General features: G+C 44.2%; 1 protein-coding gene across 1 annotated transcript in view; it reads right to left on the bottom strand.

Moving 5' to 3' along the window:
- TRIP4 (thyroid hormone receptor interactor 4) overlaps positions 1–18,647 on the bottom strand; it is a 49,639-nt gene that overhangs the window by 15,329 nt on the left and 15,663 nt on the right. The window contains exons 5-11 of the mRNA XM_081169212.1: positions 13,407–13,485; positions 12,519–12,648; positions 10,597–10,812; positions 9,518–9,641; positions 7,921–8,108; positions 5,169–5,293; positions 4,259–4,350 (exon numbers count right to left, since the gene is read on the bottom strand). Coding sequence (XP_081025338.1) covers positions 4,259–4,350; positions 5,169–5,293; positions 7,921–8,108; positions 9,518–9,641; positions 10,597–10,812; positions 12,519–12,648; positions 13,407–13,485 — 954 coding nt within the window. The remainder of the gene's footprint in view (positions 1–4,258; positions 4,351–5,168; positions 5,294–7,920; positions 8,109–9,517; positions 9,642–10,596; positions 10,813–12,518; positions 12,649–13,406; positions 13,486–18,647) is intronic.

Raw genomic sequence — 18,647 nt, 5'->3', positions numbered from 1 at the left:
ACTCAAGTCATTATAGGCTTCTTCCCAAGCATAAGATTACGTTTGTTTGAGAAGCAGAGTAAAGCTAATTAGTCTGAACTAGCATCCAGTTTCTCTAACACCAACTGACTATTGGTTATCAGGATCTGCAGTAGAGAATCTATGGCCATACAGATGATGTTAAGACTACCCCACCCATCATCCCTGACTATGGACCATGTAGCTTGGAGCAGATGGGAACAGGAGTCAAGCAGCAGCTCAAAAGCACCAGTTTCCTACCTCTGATCAAGATGCTGGGCAGCTCTGCTGTGACACTTTTTTTAAAAACGGATGCATATTAATATATTTGCCTCTCATTTTCAAAAGCAGCCTTCTGGCTTCCAATGTGGAATGGCTTATATTCTATTCACCTCCTCCACTGCTGGGAGATTTATTTGTTTGGAGTCTAGCAAGAGCTGGAGAGTCACCAGTTCGCTAGCCAAGAGCCAGACCAATGCTCTGCTGTAATGTTTTATTTCCTTTTTATTATTGTGCACACTCATTGCCTTCCTCCTTACTTTTCCTCTCTCTCTCTCTCTCTCTCTCTCTCTCTCTCACTTTTCTCAAATAAAGAGTATTTTCTCAAATAATCAGATCCCTGGGCTTGACTGGATTCTTATAACACCTGAGGGTTGGGTGTCCTTCCATGATGGCTAGGCTGTTTGGTTTCAAGTTAATGGAAGATAAGGAAGGGAAGGGAGCTGAAGCGACTGGCAGGAGACCAGGAGCTTGGCTAGCAGTCCTCCTGTTCCTGACTAAATAAACTGCAAAGTATTGGGTGTCCCTCTGGTGGCAAGAAGAGTGCAAAGAGGCAGAAGGCACATCATTAAGAGCAACAGAGCTTCCCCTATGCTTTGGCACACAGGTTAAGATCAAGGTTTGCTTTATATCAGGAGTGGAGAGTCTTCTGCCGTCTGAGGACCACATTACCCAGTGGAAAGCTATTGGGGACACGTTCCAGGAATGGGCCAGAGCCATTCACCATCTCATACCCTTAACCATATAGGTATTATAGGGACAGAACTACCCAAACTGTATAGAAATCTATTCATGTATGCGACTACAGCGGCAAGAATGTTACTTGCCCCAAAATGGAAAGAAGTCCCGATGAAAGAAGAATGGATACAAAAACTGATGGAATATGCAGAAATGGCATACAAAAAAAGAAAAAAAGAAAAAGAAATCAAGATAGCAAACTTTTTATAAAAGAATGGAAATGGTTTATGGAATATTTACAAACTGTAAACAGATAAGAACATTGGCAGGATTATTGTAATAACCTGCAGTTTCATAAGAGTATATATTTAAAACAGACAAATAAATGAGTAAATTAAATTAATTTGGATATGCAGAGAATATTTAAAATAAATTTAAGAAACTGCAGAAAAAGGGGGAAGGAAGTCAAGTCTTGAAATGTTAAAATGATAGGAAAATTGTTGAAATGTATAAAATTGAAAATCATAGTATTTTTTAAAAACAAACAAACAAAACATATAGGTATTTCCCATGGAAGCAGAAACATATATTTAATTCTTAAACCTTCCATTCCTCCATAGACTTTATTTTACAAAGTGTGTTTAATAAATAATAACAACAAATCCTCCCCACCACCATTTATTTGCTCTGACCATATAAAAGTCAAAAGCAACTTTGTATTTTCCACAGAAAAATTCTAAGAATGGCAATGTGCACACTTTGCCATATATCAAAGCCCCTTTCCCCTCTCAGCTGCTGCCCACAGAACAGCTAATTGGCACAAGAGCACCCAGAAGGACAAGGTGAAATCCAGCTGCAAGCTGCACTCAGCTAATGGCCTGGGCTGGGGTCCCCACCCATGCTTTCTATATACACCTGTAATAGGTAGGTCTGTCAGTGTTGAAGAGCTGGCTGCCTAGAAGCAGATAACCTGAAAGTCAGATAACCTGGCTTGAAGAATGCAAGACTTCAGAAAGTTTTGCTCCATCAGAAGGAATCCAACTTGTGTTATCAGCCAACAATTTGTGTCACATTTCTTTAGCACACTGACATCCTGCTGCCTTCCTTCAATCAGGAAACTCAATCATGGCGTTCCATTCAGGCAGTGACCAGACCCAGATCTGCTTAATGTCAGTAAAGTGGTTGCGTCACATGCCCACAGGTGAGGTCTAGGAACAGAACAAGGTTTCCCCACTGTGACAAAGCCATGCGTGGCTCTACACTGCTGCTCAGCCACTCTAAAGACAGTGCTCCTTTCTGCAGAGCTCAACCCAATGCAGCCATATCCCAAACCATTACTCATGGAAGCAGTGATGGACAGTGGAAGGCTCTCCCACTCTAGAGGATCTCTCCAGGTGAATCATCACGGTCAGATTGATCTTCTTGCCGGCAGGAAGGTACAGGTACCACTGTACCTTTGTGCCAGCCTCCCATAACCTGGTGCCCTCTGGGTGTTTTGAACTATAACTCCCATCACGGAGCAACACTATTCCCCCTCGAAGAGCTGCACTTCCCAGATTTCCCTGGGAAGAGAAATCAATTGTTAAAGCACTCTGGGAACTGTAGCTCTAGAAGGGAAAAAGGTGTCTCCTAATAACTCTCAGAACCCTTAAGAAACCAAGAATTCCCAATGTACTTTGAGAGAAGCCACGCCCGTTTAAAGTGGCATCAGTGCTTTAAATGTACACTGCAGGAGGGGCCTAAGTTAAGGTACAATTATTATTATTTATTAAATTGATATACCACCCTTCATTCAAAGATCACAGGGCGGTTTACAACATAAAAACACAAAATACATAACTCATAACAAAAGAAAACCAGATATCCCATTACTAGATACATACAACCTATTAAATACAGGCCAGGAATGTGATAGTAAGAGGGATCCTTTCAAGCTCAGATACAAAAGCCACTCACTGAGCCTCCCTCGGAGAAAACTGTGAATGAAACACCAGGGTGTGGGTGGGTATGCATTTTAACTACTGAGTAGTCTGAGTTCACAAACAGAAGATTTTGCCTCTATGCAGAACATTACCAAACATGGGTAAACAAGCAGTGGCGGCTGCTTTTGTCTGGTAGAGAAAGATCTCCCTCCCTGCCAACGGACTGCTATGAATCTACTAGGTGTGCTGGTCTAGCTGCAGCTGCCTCTGTAAATCAATAACCAACCAACTGGTTGCCAGGAGCCCTATTCAAAAAGGGATTTCCCTGACTCAGGACTGATTTGGTTAAACAAATACAGGTCACAACCGACATGGCTCAGAGAGAGAAGAGTGACGATCAAAGCCACACACAAGGTTGAGAAGTGCACCCCCCCCACACACACACAGTCAGACACTCCCCCCCACCACCACCTCTGCTTCCACCATAAGCTCAAGAACAGATCTATCTGAGAGGTATTATCTGCAACAAGCCTGTGGTCTGTGTGCAGAAGACTTGCTTTAAATTTGAATTCATACTCTTTGTTTTATGGTGATTTCTCTTACGTTTCTGGAAAAGCAACCAACTCTACCAGAGGAACAGGTTGTTGCCTTAGAGCAGGGGTCAGAAACCTTTTTCAGCCGTGGGCCAGTCCACCGTCCCTCAGACCATGTGGTGGGCCGGACTATATTTAAAAAAAAATAATGAACGAATTCCTATGCCCCACAAATAACCCAGAGATGCATTTTAAACAAAAGAACACATTATACTCATGTAAAAACACCAGGCAGGCCTCACAAATAATCCAGAGGTGCATTTCAAATAAAAGGACACATTCTGCTCATGTAAAAACAGGCTGATTCCCAGACCATCTGCGGGCCGGACTGAGAAGGCGATTGGGCCGCATCCGGCCCACAGGCCTTAGGTTGCCTACCTCTGCTTTAGAGAGAAGACCACAGAGCACATGCGCCGCATGCAGAACATCCCCAGTCTCAATTCCCTGGCCTAAAAGGACCAAGCAGCAAATGATAGGAAAGACTGCAGCCTGAAATCTTGGATAGTGGAAACCTAATACACAACACTGGGCAGGCTACATGGATACATAGTCCTGACTTAGGATAAGGCAGGATCCTATGCTTGAAGCAGCAGAACTTGAAAGAGACACACTCACAGCCCCTTTGGAAACCTCCATTCAGGAAAATCATAGCAGTAGCATAATTTTGCCACCCTACTGGGGGGAGGAAGGAGAAAGGAGGACCTTCATTTTTGCCAAAGGCAGCCAAATAATGTTCTCCAGCTTCAACAGTCACAAAACCGAGCAGGTTTTTTTTGGGTGCTCACTCACCTGCTCCTTAAATTGCTCTTGCAACAAGCAGTCAATCAAGTCCACACAGCCAAGGAGGCAGCCAGAGGGATAATCTTTGGGAAATTCCAAATCTATGGCAAGACGGAGAGAAAATTGTTAGGCAAGCTCAGGCATGTGATGCAGCGCCCTGCCATTCTCCACATGGTCTTGATTAGCCTTCGAGTGCCTTGCGTGAGCTCTCTCCACACTGTTTTATACAGCTAATTTCATGGTTTGGACAAAAGTACGTTTGCTTAGGGAAGCTCTTCTGATCCTGGGGAAAGCATTTCTCCACGAGGACCTCGGTCTCCCAAGGCCTTCTAATCTGCTCCATTAACATGCCTCCAGCCAGTGCAAAGATCAGCCCCAGGCCTTGCTGAGGTATTATCTAAGGTCAAATGTTACATTCGGTCCAGGTTCACTGGCAAGAAGCACTCTAACTCTCTAATTGGTTAGGACACATTTTATGCAATTCAAATGCTGTATTCAGACTGAAAAATTTGAGTTCTTGCAGTATTTAAAATGAGAATGAGAAAAGGAAAATGTGAGGCAAAGGAGAAAAGAGCCAGTGGCAGCAGAATAAAGCTATGGCAGACTTCTTCAACTTTGGGCCCCCAGACGTTGTTGAACTTTATCCCTCGTTATCCACAGCTGGTATAGCAAATGGCCCTGTTTTGATACCCCAGTTGTGTTTCCACACTGTAAGCCCCTTAGGAGACCCTGTCCTCTCATTCTTTTCATCTATGTACACATATATGCACTATATAAATAACCAGAACATATATAGCACTAGTCACTCTGAAGCCCACAAACTAATTTTCATTTAGCCAGCTGGCCTCAAAGGAAAAACACCCTGACTCAGGTAAAAGGGAAGGCAATCCAAAGGTCTTAACAGGTGGGGGGGGCTCACCTTTCCCAAGCAGTATTTTGTAGGTAGCCTCCTGCTCACAGATTTCCTGAGGGGATGGCCTTTTGGCTGTAGCTGCTATCCACAATCGACCCCGGTGTGATGTGTACCAAGTCCTGCCTTCTACCCTGGAGAGGGAAGAACAGAAACAGATTCAATCTCCAGGAGGTATGCCTTCCTCGGCACCCACATGATTCAGGGAACACTGAATTGCCATTCTAGTATCCAAGCTGTGTACAGTGGTGCCCCGCAAGACGAATGCCTCGCAAGACAAAAAACTCGCTAGACGAAAGGGTTTTGCATTTTTTGAGCTGCTTCGCAAGACGAATTTCCCTATGGGCTTGCTTCGCAAGACGAAAAACGAAAATGTCTTGCAAGTTTGTTTCCTTTTTCTTAACACCGTTAATACAGTTGCGACTTGACTTCGAGGAGCAACTCATGGAACGCGGTGTGGTAGCCTTTTTTGAGGTTTTTGAAGACTTTGGTGATTTTTGAAGCTTTTCCAAAACTTCTTTTGCAGCCATTTGGTAAGTTAAACTTTTAAAACTTTTTGGGGGGGTTTTGGATTTTGGGTTGGGGTGTTTGGAATTCAAGGACTTGGTGTTGGGGAGGGGTTTGCAAGAATCTGGAAGCTTGTGTGTGTGTTTTTCTGCATTTTTATGATTTTCTGTGACCATTGGGCCACTCTGCTGTTTTTCTTTAAAAAAAATCTGGATTTGAATTTCTGTGTGGTGGGTGGCTGGGGGAACAGTTGGGGAGGGGGTTCTTCAGCAAGAAGCAAAGAGTGGAAGAGGAACCTTCTTCGAGTTGTCCCCAGAGTCTTAGAAAATGTACTGTACACTGTTGATTTTTAAATGTTTTTCTGTCATGTTTAGAAACTTAATTTATTGTTCCTTCAATTTTTGAAATGCTCTTTACAGTATGTGTGACTTTAAAGAGCACTTAATAAACTCTTGTTGTACCAAATTTGGCTTTGTTTGGAGTTTTTTTGACCATAGGAACGCATTAATTGAATTTCAATGCATTCCTATGGGATTTCGTGCTTCGCAAGACGAAAAATTCGCTAGACGAAAAAACTTGCGGAACGTTCTCTGAACTCATCCTGGAGTCTCACCATTCTGACGGCAATGATATATGAACAAAAGAAGAGCCAGCTGGGTCAGGCCATTAGCCCTTTCAAGTCCAGCATCCTGTTCTTACTGAGTCAGAATTTGGCCACCCAAATTCCTGTGGGAAACCCACATGCAAAATTTGAGCACAAGATCACTCTCCTCTCTAGAGTGGCTTAACAATCATTCTCTTGAATGATTGAGTGAGTGGTTGCTGAACAACTCCAGGCATGCCTGGAAGAAGCGGACCATTTGGATCCCTTCCAGTCGGGATTCAGGCCTCATCATGGGACTGAAACTGCCTTGGTCGCACTGGTTGATGATCTCCGGCGGGCTAGGGACAAAGGAGAGAGCTGTTTCCTAGTTCTGCTGGATCTCTCAGCGGCTTTTGACACCATCAACCATAACATCCTTCTGGACCGTCTTGAGGGGCTGGGAGCTGGGGGCACTGTTATACAGTGGTTCCGCTCCTTCCTCCTGGGCCGTGTCCAGAAAGTGGTGGTGGGGGATGAGTGTTCAGACCCCTGGGCTCTCACTTGTGGGGTGCCTCAGGGTTCTCGTCTCCACTCCTCCACATGCAGCTGCTGGGTGACCTTGGGCCAGTCACACTTCTCTAAAGTCTCTCAGCCCCACTCACCTCACAGAGTGTTTGTTGTGGGGGAGGAAGGGAAAGGAGAATGTTAGCCGCTTTGAGACTCCTTTGGGTAGTGATAAAGCGGGATATCAAATCGAAACTCCTCCTCTTCTTCTGTCCTCTCCCCCATGCTTTTCAACATCTACATGCAGCTGCTGGGAGAGATCATCAGAGGGTTTGGGCTGGGTGTTCATCAGTATGCGGATGATACCCAGCTCTACCTCTCTTTTAAATGGGAACCAGTGAAGGCGGTGAAGGTCCTGTGTGAGTGTCTGGAGGCGGTTGGAGGATGGATGGCGGCTAACAGATTGAGGTTGAATCCTGACAAGACAGAAGTACTGTTCTTGGGGGACAGGAGGCGGGCGGGTGTGGAGGACTTCTGATCTACATTTAAGTGAATACAGCAGTTGTTCAAAAGGTTATCTCCTTTCCACCCAGAGGAATAGAGGAAAACACTGCCACCTAACACTTGAAATGGGAAGTGAAAATTTTAAGGCCAGAAGCCAGTAAGTATAGGTCAAAGTTAATCACTAGAAGCTGGTCCTTTAAAAAATATGTAACATTTAATTTTACTACACACTTTCTCCAAGAAGCTGACAGTTCCCAGGCCCTATATTTTGACAGCACCCCTGTGAGACAGCCCAAGCAGGGATTTGAATCTGAGTCCCCAGGTCTAAGTTCAGTGCTCTAAGCTGATGCATTAGATTCCTTTCACCCTCTATTACATGAATAAGCCTTTACTGAAAATTAAGCCCCAATGAATATTTCTGCAAGTGAAAGCTCTCCTTGTGTCTCTTATGTTGCAGCAAGGACAAAAGTGCCTCATGTCCCTGTTATTTACACATTGCAGTTACTGTCACAGAAAATTAAGAGGCTCTGGATAATGCTCATTAGATAAGACAGGCCACTCCATTTAAGGGGAAATCATCCTCAACAGATAACTGCACAAGGGTTTCCCTTAAACAAGCTGCTCCTTGTCTCAAATGCTCCCAGTTTCAGGTCTTCTGCTTACCTTTTGATCCCTTTGACCAGCAGTGAGGCCCAAGGCTGATGCATGCTAAGGCACCAGCCATCATCCGAGATCTCCTGTATCTCTCGGTCCTGAATTCGTAAGCGACTTCTTTCCAAACATGCCTCGCTTCCAGCCTCTGCAGAAGGGATACTTTTCCTGTGCAGGAGCAAACCAGTCTGCTCCACCCACTAAAAACAAGAAGAACACACAAAAAGGTTAACATTTCTCCATTTACTTCTGGGTTTTGCCGCTTATGCATGCACAGAAGCGCCAAATCACGTCACATGCATGCACAGACGCGGCGCTGCAGGTTACAAAGACTTTGGTTTGCGGACGTGCCTCCGTCACGGATTACATCCGCAACCCGAGGTTCCACTGTATAGTACAGTGCCAGAAGATGCTGCTGTCCAGGAATAATAGCAATTTATTAATTGCCTCAGTCACTGGGTGGCTTCCAACATATATAAAAACATAATAAAACCTCACTAGGCCTCCAACAGGAGATACCGTGGACAGACCCCTGGGCTGGTTCTCTGCCTCACTAGTGGCAAAACAGCCCTTGTTCAAGCAACACTATTTAGAGCATAAATGGCCAAACTGTGCATTGCTGGACTCTACTGTCGTATAAGTTATAGAAATTTTAAAAAATTAAAAGTTGAGATGTGTGTGAGAAAGGTTGAACGAGTGAAAGTCAGAATGTAAAAGTTGTGTTTGCAAGAAAACTGTGAGAGAAGGACAGAGCAACAGTTGTGCATAAGCTCATTCTATAGCTGTTAAGGACAAAGGAAGGAGGCAAAGATAAGAAAGTTGCTATGCCTTGTGATTAAACCAGTAGAAGCTAGTGAAAGGATTACTGCCATATATGGACATAACTGCCCCTTTGCTTCCCTTTGCTTGTAAATGTATGAATACTTGAGCTTTTTTCATATTTGGTGTACCACCCTTTCAACTACTTGCTGGCTGAAGCTGTGTTGTACTAGTTTTGCTATACCAGTTGCATCTGGAAGACCATAGGTTCCCTATCTGAGATCTAGAATTCTGTTAAAGAGTCGGCCAATTGGTGTCAAAGAAGGACAGAACTTTCTTTATGTATGCTACAACAGCAGCAAGAATACTCATCGCAAAGTATTGGAAGACACAAGATTTACCCACCCTGGAAGAATGGCAGATGAAAGTGATGGACTATATGACATTAGCTGAGATGACTGGCAGAATCCGCGATCAGGGAAAGGAGACGGCGGAAGAAGAATGGAAGAAATTCAAAATCTATCTTAAGGACTATTATAAACTTGATGAATGTTAGAATGTCGAGGTTTGAGTAAGAAAGGGTTACAGCGAAACAAGATTAGATTGAAGGAGAGATTGAGAGGACAGAGGATTGACAGATATATTTAGCGTTGCTAAAGACTTTTGGTCATTGGGATGCAGAAAGGGGAGGTATGGGGAAGTCTGAGAAACACGGTTTATGAAAAAAGGTTATGAAATTATACGTGTTTGTATGTCTTTTTATATGTTTGTATTGTCTTAAAAAATTTTGTAAAACCAATAAAAAAATTTAAAAAATAATAGAATTCTGTTAAAGAGGAAGAGTACTGACCACAGGAGCTGGCTGGAGAAGGTTTGGGTTCACCAAGACTCCGGATTCTTCATATTTTCCTTCAGGGTTCTGCTTTGGCTTGGTCAAGGTTCCTCTACTGATAGCTTCAATTGTTTCATCCAGTCTGCAAGGAGAGCCAACCAGTTTTACATTAGTCTTTGCAAACTACCCTGCACCTGTCCAACTGAAAATGCCTTTCCAGGCTCCCTTCACCTTCTTTGCTAAATGAAACTTCTTTGCTTGGAGAAAGACAGAAACACCATGCATAGGTGCATTGGCTACACAACTGTAGCAGACCTCCACCATAGGAATTGCAATGTCAGTGGTGAGGTGATAAAATGACCAATTCATGAAATTCACCAGTTACCATGAAAGGTTAATGGACCCTCTGACTGTTGTAGGATTTCAGCAATCAATAAGGGATGGTCAGCAACATGCAGCACTTGTGAGCTTTCCAGCAGCACGTGACTGGCTATTGTTAGAGACAGAAAGCTTGACTAGATGGACAGACCTTGACCTAATTCAGCAAAGGAATTCTTTTCACTCAAAGGAAAAGTTTAATGACCACTCAGTAAGCCAGTTTTTTTTCTGGTGCAAGGGTCCTAGCAAACCAACCCTGATCTTAAATATTTTACATGTGAGTTTATATTGTTAATAATGAAAAATGTTCCCAGGAGGTGCATTTAGGATGAAGATGAATGGGGCTACAGCACCGCGATTCAAGCCCTGCTCTGTTTCACTTCAGGCTATTACATTCATCACTAGGAGCAGATGCAAAGAAGTACCATTCTGGGAGCCTCATCTGTTCGATTCCACACACACTCTATCCTTGTTTGTGATTGTGACTGTGATGTCACAAAACAGGAAGTGGAAGTGAAAAGACCATCAACAATAAGAGCAAACTAGATGATTACAAGTCCTATTTCTAAAGGGGAGAAGGATGAGACAAGGGGGAAAGACCAGCCTCAAACATTTCATCCATTTGACCAAAAAAGGAGCAGTTGCTTCTGTAGCCATCAAGCTTTCCTCTTTGTCAAAAGTGAACCCACCACCCTGACCTACTGTGCCATGATACTCACTTGCTGTGATAGTCTGCCATGCCACCATGTTCCTCCAGGATCTGCCGTCCGGCAAAGTCGATTGTGATCTTTTTGGAGAGTCGAGAAGCATGCCTCAGCTCCCGTAGCTCCTTCTCTCTCTTTTCTAGTACTTCCCTCTCCTGTTTTGAGAGCCACTGATTGGAGTCGGTAGCAAAGTAGTCTGACTCGTCATCGATGACTTGAGTTCGGCGCGCGCTAGCATGCAAACCAGAAGATGGGCACCCAGCAGCCCCGAGGGAAACAAGGTGTCATTACAAAGGACTGATTTGTTCCTCTCGCCCTGCACAGTTTGCTTCAGGAGTGGGCAACCTGTGGCTCCTCATGCTCATTTCATGCAGCTCTCAGCTTATTCTCATGCAAGTGGAGGGAAGAAAGAAAGAAAGAAAGAAAGAAAGAAAGAAAGAAAGAAAGAAAGAAAGAAAGAAAGAAAGGCCTTGCCAACCTCTGGCTTTCATTTTGCTCAGTGCCCACATGTAATTTGCAACAGGGATTGCAGTCCTCAAAAGACAAAAGGGGGGAATACCCCACCCCTCTCCAGGGGCTCAGGGAGAGGTCTTTCCCATCACCTGCTATCTGACCCCTGCAGGTGTCAGGGAACATAGGAAGCTGCCTTATACAGAGTCAGACCAGTGGTCCATCTAGCTTGGTTCTGTCTATACTGACTGGCAGCGACTTTTCAGGGTATCAGACTGGGTTGTCCCCTAGCTTTACTTGGAGATGCTGGGGATTGAACCTTCTAGGATATTCTGTATGCAAAGCAAGTGATCTGCCACTAAGCTATTACTACCTAACAGCCCATGATAGCATCCGTAAGTAAAGAATCTGTGGGTGCACATTGGATTCAAGAGAAATTGGATAGGAACTCTCTAAAGGGAGATCAGAACGTTTGGTTCTAATAATAATAATAATAATAAGAAGAAGAAGAAGAAGAAGGCAATAAAAGATAAAACATTAAAGACTTCCCTAAACACACTAGCACACTACTTCTTGCCATGTAGCACAGAGATGATCTTTGATGTCAGATACTACAAGTCCTATATTCCTTATTTTCTTACATTTATAGTCCACCTTTTTCCTAGCATACACGTGGTTCCCAGGCCACACAAACTCACTAGACCCAATCCTGCATAGCTTCAGCAAGGCAGAGCCTCACGTGCCTTTGGACCACACCCTGGGGCAGTAAGAGACAATCAATGGCCAGTTGCTTATAATAACTGGCCATGGTGGCAGAAGAGGCTATTTTAGGGTAACACAACTGCTGCAGCCGCACTGGGTGCTGTGCTGCAGGGGGTGCTACAACTATGCTGTAGAACAGAGTGCAAGGGGGACGTCGGCGACTGAATTTTAGGGTGCCGCTGAAATGTGGGAGCCCAAAGTCTGGCAGCTGGGTTTAATAGGAGCTGCAATGCAGCAACATCTAGAGAGCTACAAGTTCCCCATCCCTGGTCTACGGCATGGGACAAAGGTGACCCAATGAAGACTGCTTCACACGTATGCTAGGGACAGAAGCAAAGCAGGCACAGTTTCTATTCTCTCAATCTGAGGATCTGAAATTGTCAAATTCACCCCCTTGCTGGTGTTATCCTGCTAAAAGGCAAATCCAGCCAGTCGAGATTCAGCAATTGGCACAGTGGGCATCTTCACATCAAAGCTTTTAAAGAAAACCTCGAGTTTTTCCTGTCAAAAGCAACCTGCTGAGTAAAAAATGAAACTTGTGTGCTTAATACAAGAGAAAGTGCAAGAACAGGGCCAAGGACGGAAACTGCAAATATTAATATTGGAAATCAGTCCTCAAAGCTTTAGCAGAGAGAGTTCAGCTGCTCATAAAGAAGGATAGGAGAATTTTTCCTCTCAGGAAGTCTTTGGATCTAGACACATGTCTAACTCCCTCTGTCACGTACCTTGTTTTGTCATACTCCAGCAGCTTGTCCTTGTGCTTCACAGCCCCCTCCAGACCTGCCTTCAGTCGAGACTCCTGGCGGGGGAGTATGTCCTTGCCACTTATATCCACCTTTCCAGAACTCTCAGTGCCTGAAATCCACAAGAGTTCATTGCGACCTGCACCCCATGCATCAATTTACACATCCACCTGGCACTTTGAGAATAATTTCTGCATAGTCTTGCCTGTACACAAAGAGGGGATGGGGAATCTTTTCATCTGTCAAGGGATGCATTCCCTTGGCACATGGGTGGGGTGAAGCTGGTGGGGGATGCGGACTAGAGCCAAAAGTGGGCAAAGCCATCCCCCTTTCTCTCTTTCTCCCACATTTGCCACCCACATAAAATTGGGCTGGTAACCATTTGCTGCTTGCTGCCCACTTCTGATATAAGATGAGGAAGAGAATCCAAACCACTTCCTCTGCAGAGGAACAAATGCTCCATTTGGAGGGAGCAGTTTGAATCCGTGGCAAATAGAGCATTCATTTCCCCCTTAGCAGAGGAAGTGGTTTCAATCCAAATCAGACTTCTAAAGGTCTCTGATTGGCTCTGAAAGTGCATTTAGTTGGGGAACAAGCAAGTCACTCAAATAAAAATGGTTGACAACAGCCACCAAAGACTGCTGCAAGTGCAACGTCCAACCCAGCCAGGGTTATCCAGAAGGAAGTGGCATTAAAACAACTTATGGACAGAACACTTTTAGCTACCCTTCTAAATAAAACTTAAAATACTCTAAACTGTGTAAGAAAGGATTGCCTTCTTGCAAATCTTTGAAGTTAGCAAAATTCCCTGATCCTGCAAACGAGGTCTGTGTTCAAGTCTTCCCCCCCGCCCCCAAATAAGCTACTAACCTGCCAGGAGCTTCTTCAACAGCTTCTGGCTCTTGTTGGAATCTCGTTGCAAGACATCCTGCTCTTCTTTTGTGCACACCTAAAAGAGAATGGAGAACGATGAGATCTGCTCTCTCCATGCAGGAACACATGGCCATGCAATTGCCTTCTACGGTTGGCTCATCAGCACCATCTGCTGACATGTATGCCACTTTACTACAGAATTATGCCTAAGGTGGCTCACCTCATTTCAAATGAACAATAAGTATAACAATTTAAAAAACCACACACATTGGAAACTAGAAATAATCATAATATCTCTCTCTGTGTGTGTGTGTGTGTGTGTGTGTGTGTGTGTGTATATATACACACACACACATATATATATACACACACACATATATATATATATATATACACATATATACACACACACACACACACACACATATATATATATATATATATATGCAGGTTTTGGTGTTTTCGGGTATCTTCCCGTGTAAGAGTTGGGGTGTCTAGGCGACGTTTCGACGAGGTCTCACTCGTCATCTTCAGGCTGGTGCTTTCGGCTTCTTGTTACTAGAACAGAGCAGGATCTCAGTGTTTGAGTTCCTATAAATACTGTGGAGGGGGTGTGGTGTATAGCCTCCAACGTTCTGGGCAGAGAGGAAGTTCCCAGGTTATTGTGCCTTTTCTTCTTTTGTTCATTAATTACTTGAGGGATATCTTGAGTGATTTCTTGAGTGATATTCTGAGTACCACTTAGGAGGGTCATTAGGTGTGGATTAGTTGCTAAAGCTTTCGTGTCTTGACCTCTTGAGCTTGTGAAGAGTTTTTCTGAGTTTTTCTGAGAAGAGTTTTTCTGAGAAGATGGCTGTACTGCACTTAGTTGTGCTCTGGCTTGGCTTCGTGTATAGGGGCGAGCTGTGGTTTTGTGCCCTGTGCCAGCCAGATCTGTGTAGGGATTGCAGGGGGGTGCAGCATCCGGAGGTGCCACTATGGTTTGGCTACTGGATGGTATCTGTAATTTATCTGTGGAGAGGGTCTGGGTTTGGGTCTGGTGTGGTTGATTGGAGATGGCGTTCTGTGTGCCTCTGGTTCTGGTGTCGGTTTTTGTGGGGAGGGCTAATTTCCAGATGTCTGGCAGGCGGGACGTGTCGTCACGCTTGTTCATGTTGTGAGGGTGTTTCTCTATCTCGATGGCTTCCATGATTATTCTCTTGTGGTGATGTTCCATGTTAAAGAGCAATTTGGAATCTGCAAAATTAATTTCGTGTCCTGTTTCTTTCATGTGTTGGTAAAGAGAGGAAGTTTTTTCTTCTTTTTTGACGGCATTCTTGTGTTCTGCGATACGTGCATTTATTCGTCTGTTTGTTTGTCCAATGTACGTGGCTGGGCAGACTTTGCAGGGTATTTCATAGACCCCTTGGTTTTCTAACTGGATTTTATCTTTTGGGTTTCTGAGGATATTGGCTATTTTTTGGTTGGTGCAAAAGGCTGTTTTGATATTGTGTTTATGGAGGATTTTGCTAATTTTATCTGTGGTGCCCTTGATATAAGGAAGGAGGGCCATGCCATTGTTTTCTTCTGTGTCTTGGTTTTTGGGGGGTGTTTCTTTTTGGATTAGCTTCGTAACCCTGTTTTGCTGGTATCCGTTGGCGATTAACACATTTGAGAGATTCTGTAACTCAGTTGTCAAGTGGTCTTCGTCAGCCAGGCGTTTGGTTCTGGAGATGAGAGTCTTGGCTACGGAGTTTATTTGTGCAGGGTGGTGGTGTGATTGTGCATGTAAGTAGCGGTTGGTGTGTGTTTTTTTCCGGTAGATAGTGTGTCCTAGGGAGCCATCAGGTTTTTTGTAGATTAGGACGTCAAGGAAGGGAAGTTGGTTGTTGGCTTCTATTTCCATAGTGAATTGTATTTTGGGGTGTAGGCTGTTGAGATGTGTGAGGAAGCTATCTAGTTTTTCCTTCCCGTGTGGCCAAATTACAAAGGTGTCGTCAACATATCTGAGCCAAAGTTTGGGTTTGTGTTCTGACTTGTCTAAAGCATTGGTTTCAAAGTGTTCCATGTACAGATTTGCGATGACCGGTGAGAGGGGTGATCCCATAGGTGCTCCTTCTATCTGTTTGTATCTTTGTCCATTGTGGATGAAGTACGTGTTGGTTAGGCAGTGGTTGGTCAGGTCCAGGATGTATTCGGGGGGATTGTATTTGTTTTGAATGGCTGTCAAGGCTTCATTAATGGGCACTTGTGTGAAGAGAGATACAACATCGAAGCTCACAAGTAGGTCATCGGGATGTAGGTTTTGCTTCTTTATTGTTTCTATGAACTGGAAGGAGTTTGTAACGTGTGAAGCGATAGATTCTGCATAGGGCTGAAGTTGCTTAGCGAGAAATTTAGCGAGATTTTGTAGAGGTGAGCCTATGGAGCTGACTATTGGTCTGAGTGGTGTTCCTTCTTTGTGTATCTTGGGGAGACCGTAGAGTTTGGGGCATCTGGATGATTTTTCTCTGGGGATGATTCTTAGCTGGATTTCTTCACTGATAGGAGAGGCTTTTATTTTGGATTTGGTGGTTTTTTCCAGATAGGTGGTGGGATCTGTTTTTATAGGTTGGTAGGTAGGGTCTTGGAGTAGATTTGATAGTTTTGCTTGGTAGTCCGATGTGTTCATCACAACAGTGGCATTACCTTTGTCTGCTGGGAGAATGATTATGTTGTTGTCTTTCTTCAGGTTGGTGAGTGCTTTCTGTTCTTCTTTGTGTAAATTGCTTCTGGGTGGTTTGCTGGAGCAGAGGATGTTGGTGACTTCGAGTCTGATTTTATTGGCTTCATCTGGGTTGATTTTGGTTAGGCTAGCTTCGACTCCGCATATGATGTTTTCCGTGGGGATGCGTCTCGGGGCGACTGCAAAGTTGAAGCCTTTGGAGAGTACTTTGGTTTCAGTTGAGGTGAGGATCCTGTCTGATATGTTATGTACTGTTTGTTTCATGGGTTGTTGTGGAGGGTGGCTGGGCTTCTGGCGTTTCTCTAGTTTGTGGAGTTTGTTGGTGTGTGTGTCTGTCTTATGTGAGGACTCTGTTTCAGCTCTCCAAACGGCTAGTTGTTTGCATTTGTCCCAGAGTGCAGGGTGGATTTTGTTACAGAGTTTGAGGTGAAGAGTGAGCAGATCTTTGTTGGTTTGGTTTAGTAGGTATCTTTTCTTATGTAGTTCGTTTCTGATTAGGGATAGTTCAGTTCGTTTCAGGATCCTTTCGGTAGCTGGGGTTTTAGAGTGGAATTTAAGTTGGAAGCATGTGGGAATTAAGTTGTTGTCTCGGCAGTTGCGTAGGAACAAGAGATCACATAAGATGGTGGCTCTTCGGATTTCTAGTTTCTCGTAGGTTCTTGTCAGCTGGAAGGTTTCCTCCCCGTAGAGGTGAGATATTTGCTTTCGTAGATTTTCACGGGTACAGGAATGCAGGTTTTGGTGTTTTCGGGTATCTTCCCGTGTAAGAGTTGGGGTGTCTAGGCGACGTTTCGACGAGGTCTCACTCGTCATCTTCAGGCTGGTGCTTTCGGCTTCTTGTTACTAGAACAGAGCAGGATCTCAGTGTTTGAGTTCCTATAAATACTGTGGAGGGGGTGTGGTGTATAGCCTCCAACGTTCTGGGCAGAGAGGAAGTTCCCAGGTTATTGTGCCTTTTCTTCTTTTGTTCATTAATTACTTGAGGGATATCTTGAGTGATTTCTTGAGTGATATTCTGAGTACCACTTAGGAGGGTCATTAGGTGTGGATTAGTTGCTAAAGCTTTCGTGTCTTGACCTCTTGAGCTTGTGAAGAGTTTTTCTGAGTTTTTCTGAGAAGAGTTTTTCTGAGAAGATGGCTGTACTGCACTTAGTTGTGCTCTGGCTTGGCTTCGTGTATAGGGGCGAGCTGTGGTTTTGTGCCCTGTGCCAGCCAGATCTGTGTAGGGATTGCAGGGGGGTGCAGCATCCGGAGGTGCCACTATGGTTTGGCTACTGGATGGTATCTGTAATTTATCTGTGGAGAGGGTCTGGGTTTGGGTCTGGTGTGGTTGATTGGAGATGGCGTTCTGTGTGCCTCTGGTTCTGGTGTCGGTTTTTGTGGGGAGGGCTAATTTCCAGATGTCTGGCAGGCGGGACGTGTTGTCACGCTTGTTCATGTTGTGAGGGTGTTTCTCTATCTCGATGGCTTCCATGATTATTCTCTTGTGGTGATGTTCCATGTTAAAGAGCAATTTGGAATCTGCAAAATTAATTTCGTGTCCTGTTTCTTTCATGTGTTGGTAAAGAGAGGAAGTTTTTTCTTCTTTTTTGACGGCATTCTTGTGTTCTGCGATACGTGCATTTATTCGTCTGTTTGTTTGTCCAATGTACGTGGCTGGGCAGACTTTGCAGGGTATTTCATAGACCCCTTGGTTTTCTAACTGGATTTTATCTTTTGGGTTTCTGAGGATATTGGCTATTTTTTGGTTGGTGCAAAAGGCTGTTTTGATATTGTGTTTATGGAGGATTTTGCTAATTTTATCTGTGGTGCCCTTGATATAAGGAAGGAGGGCCATGCCATTGTTTTCTTCTGTGTCTTGGTTTTTGGGGGGTGTTTCTTTTTGGATTAGCTTCGTAACCCTGTTTTGCTGGTATCCGTTGGCGATTAACACATTTGAGAGATTCTGTAACTCAGTTGTCAAGTGGTCTTCGTCAGCCAGGCGTTTGGTTCTGGAGATGAGAGTCTTGGCTACGGAGTTTATTTGTGCAGGGTGGTGGTGTGATTGTGCATGTAAGTAGCGGTTGGTGTGTGTTTTTTTCCGGTAGATAGTGTGTCCTAGGGAGCCATCAGGTTTTTTGTAGATTAGGACGTCAAGGAAGGGAAGTTGGTTGTTGGCTTCTATTTCCATAGTGAATTGTATTTTGGGGTGTAGGCTGTTGAGATGTGTGAGGAAGCTATCTAGTTTTTCCTTCCCGTGTGGCCAAATTACAAAGGTGTCGTCAACATATCTGAGCCAAAGTTTGGGTTTGTGTTCTGACTTGTCTAAAGCATTGGTTTCAAAGTGTTCCATGTACAGATTTGCGATGACCGGTGAGAGGGGTGATCCCATAGGTGCTCCTTCTATCTGTTTGTATCTTTGTCCATTGTGGATGAAGTACGTGTTGGTTAGGCAGTGGTTGGTCAGGTCCAGGATGTATTCGGGGGGATTGTATTTGTTTTGAATGGCTGTCAAGGCTTCATTAATGGGCACTTGTGTGAAGAGAGATACAACA

Source organism: Podarcis bocagei, assembly GCF_964188305.1.
Source record: "Podarcis bocagei genome assembly, chromosome: 14".
NCBI lineage: Eukaryota > Metazoa > Chordata > Lepidosauria > Squamata > Lacertidae > Podarcis > Podarcis bocagei.
Note: the sequence above shows the minus strand (reverse complement) of the source record. Positions and strands in the feature narration are given on the sequence as shown.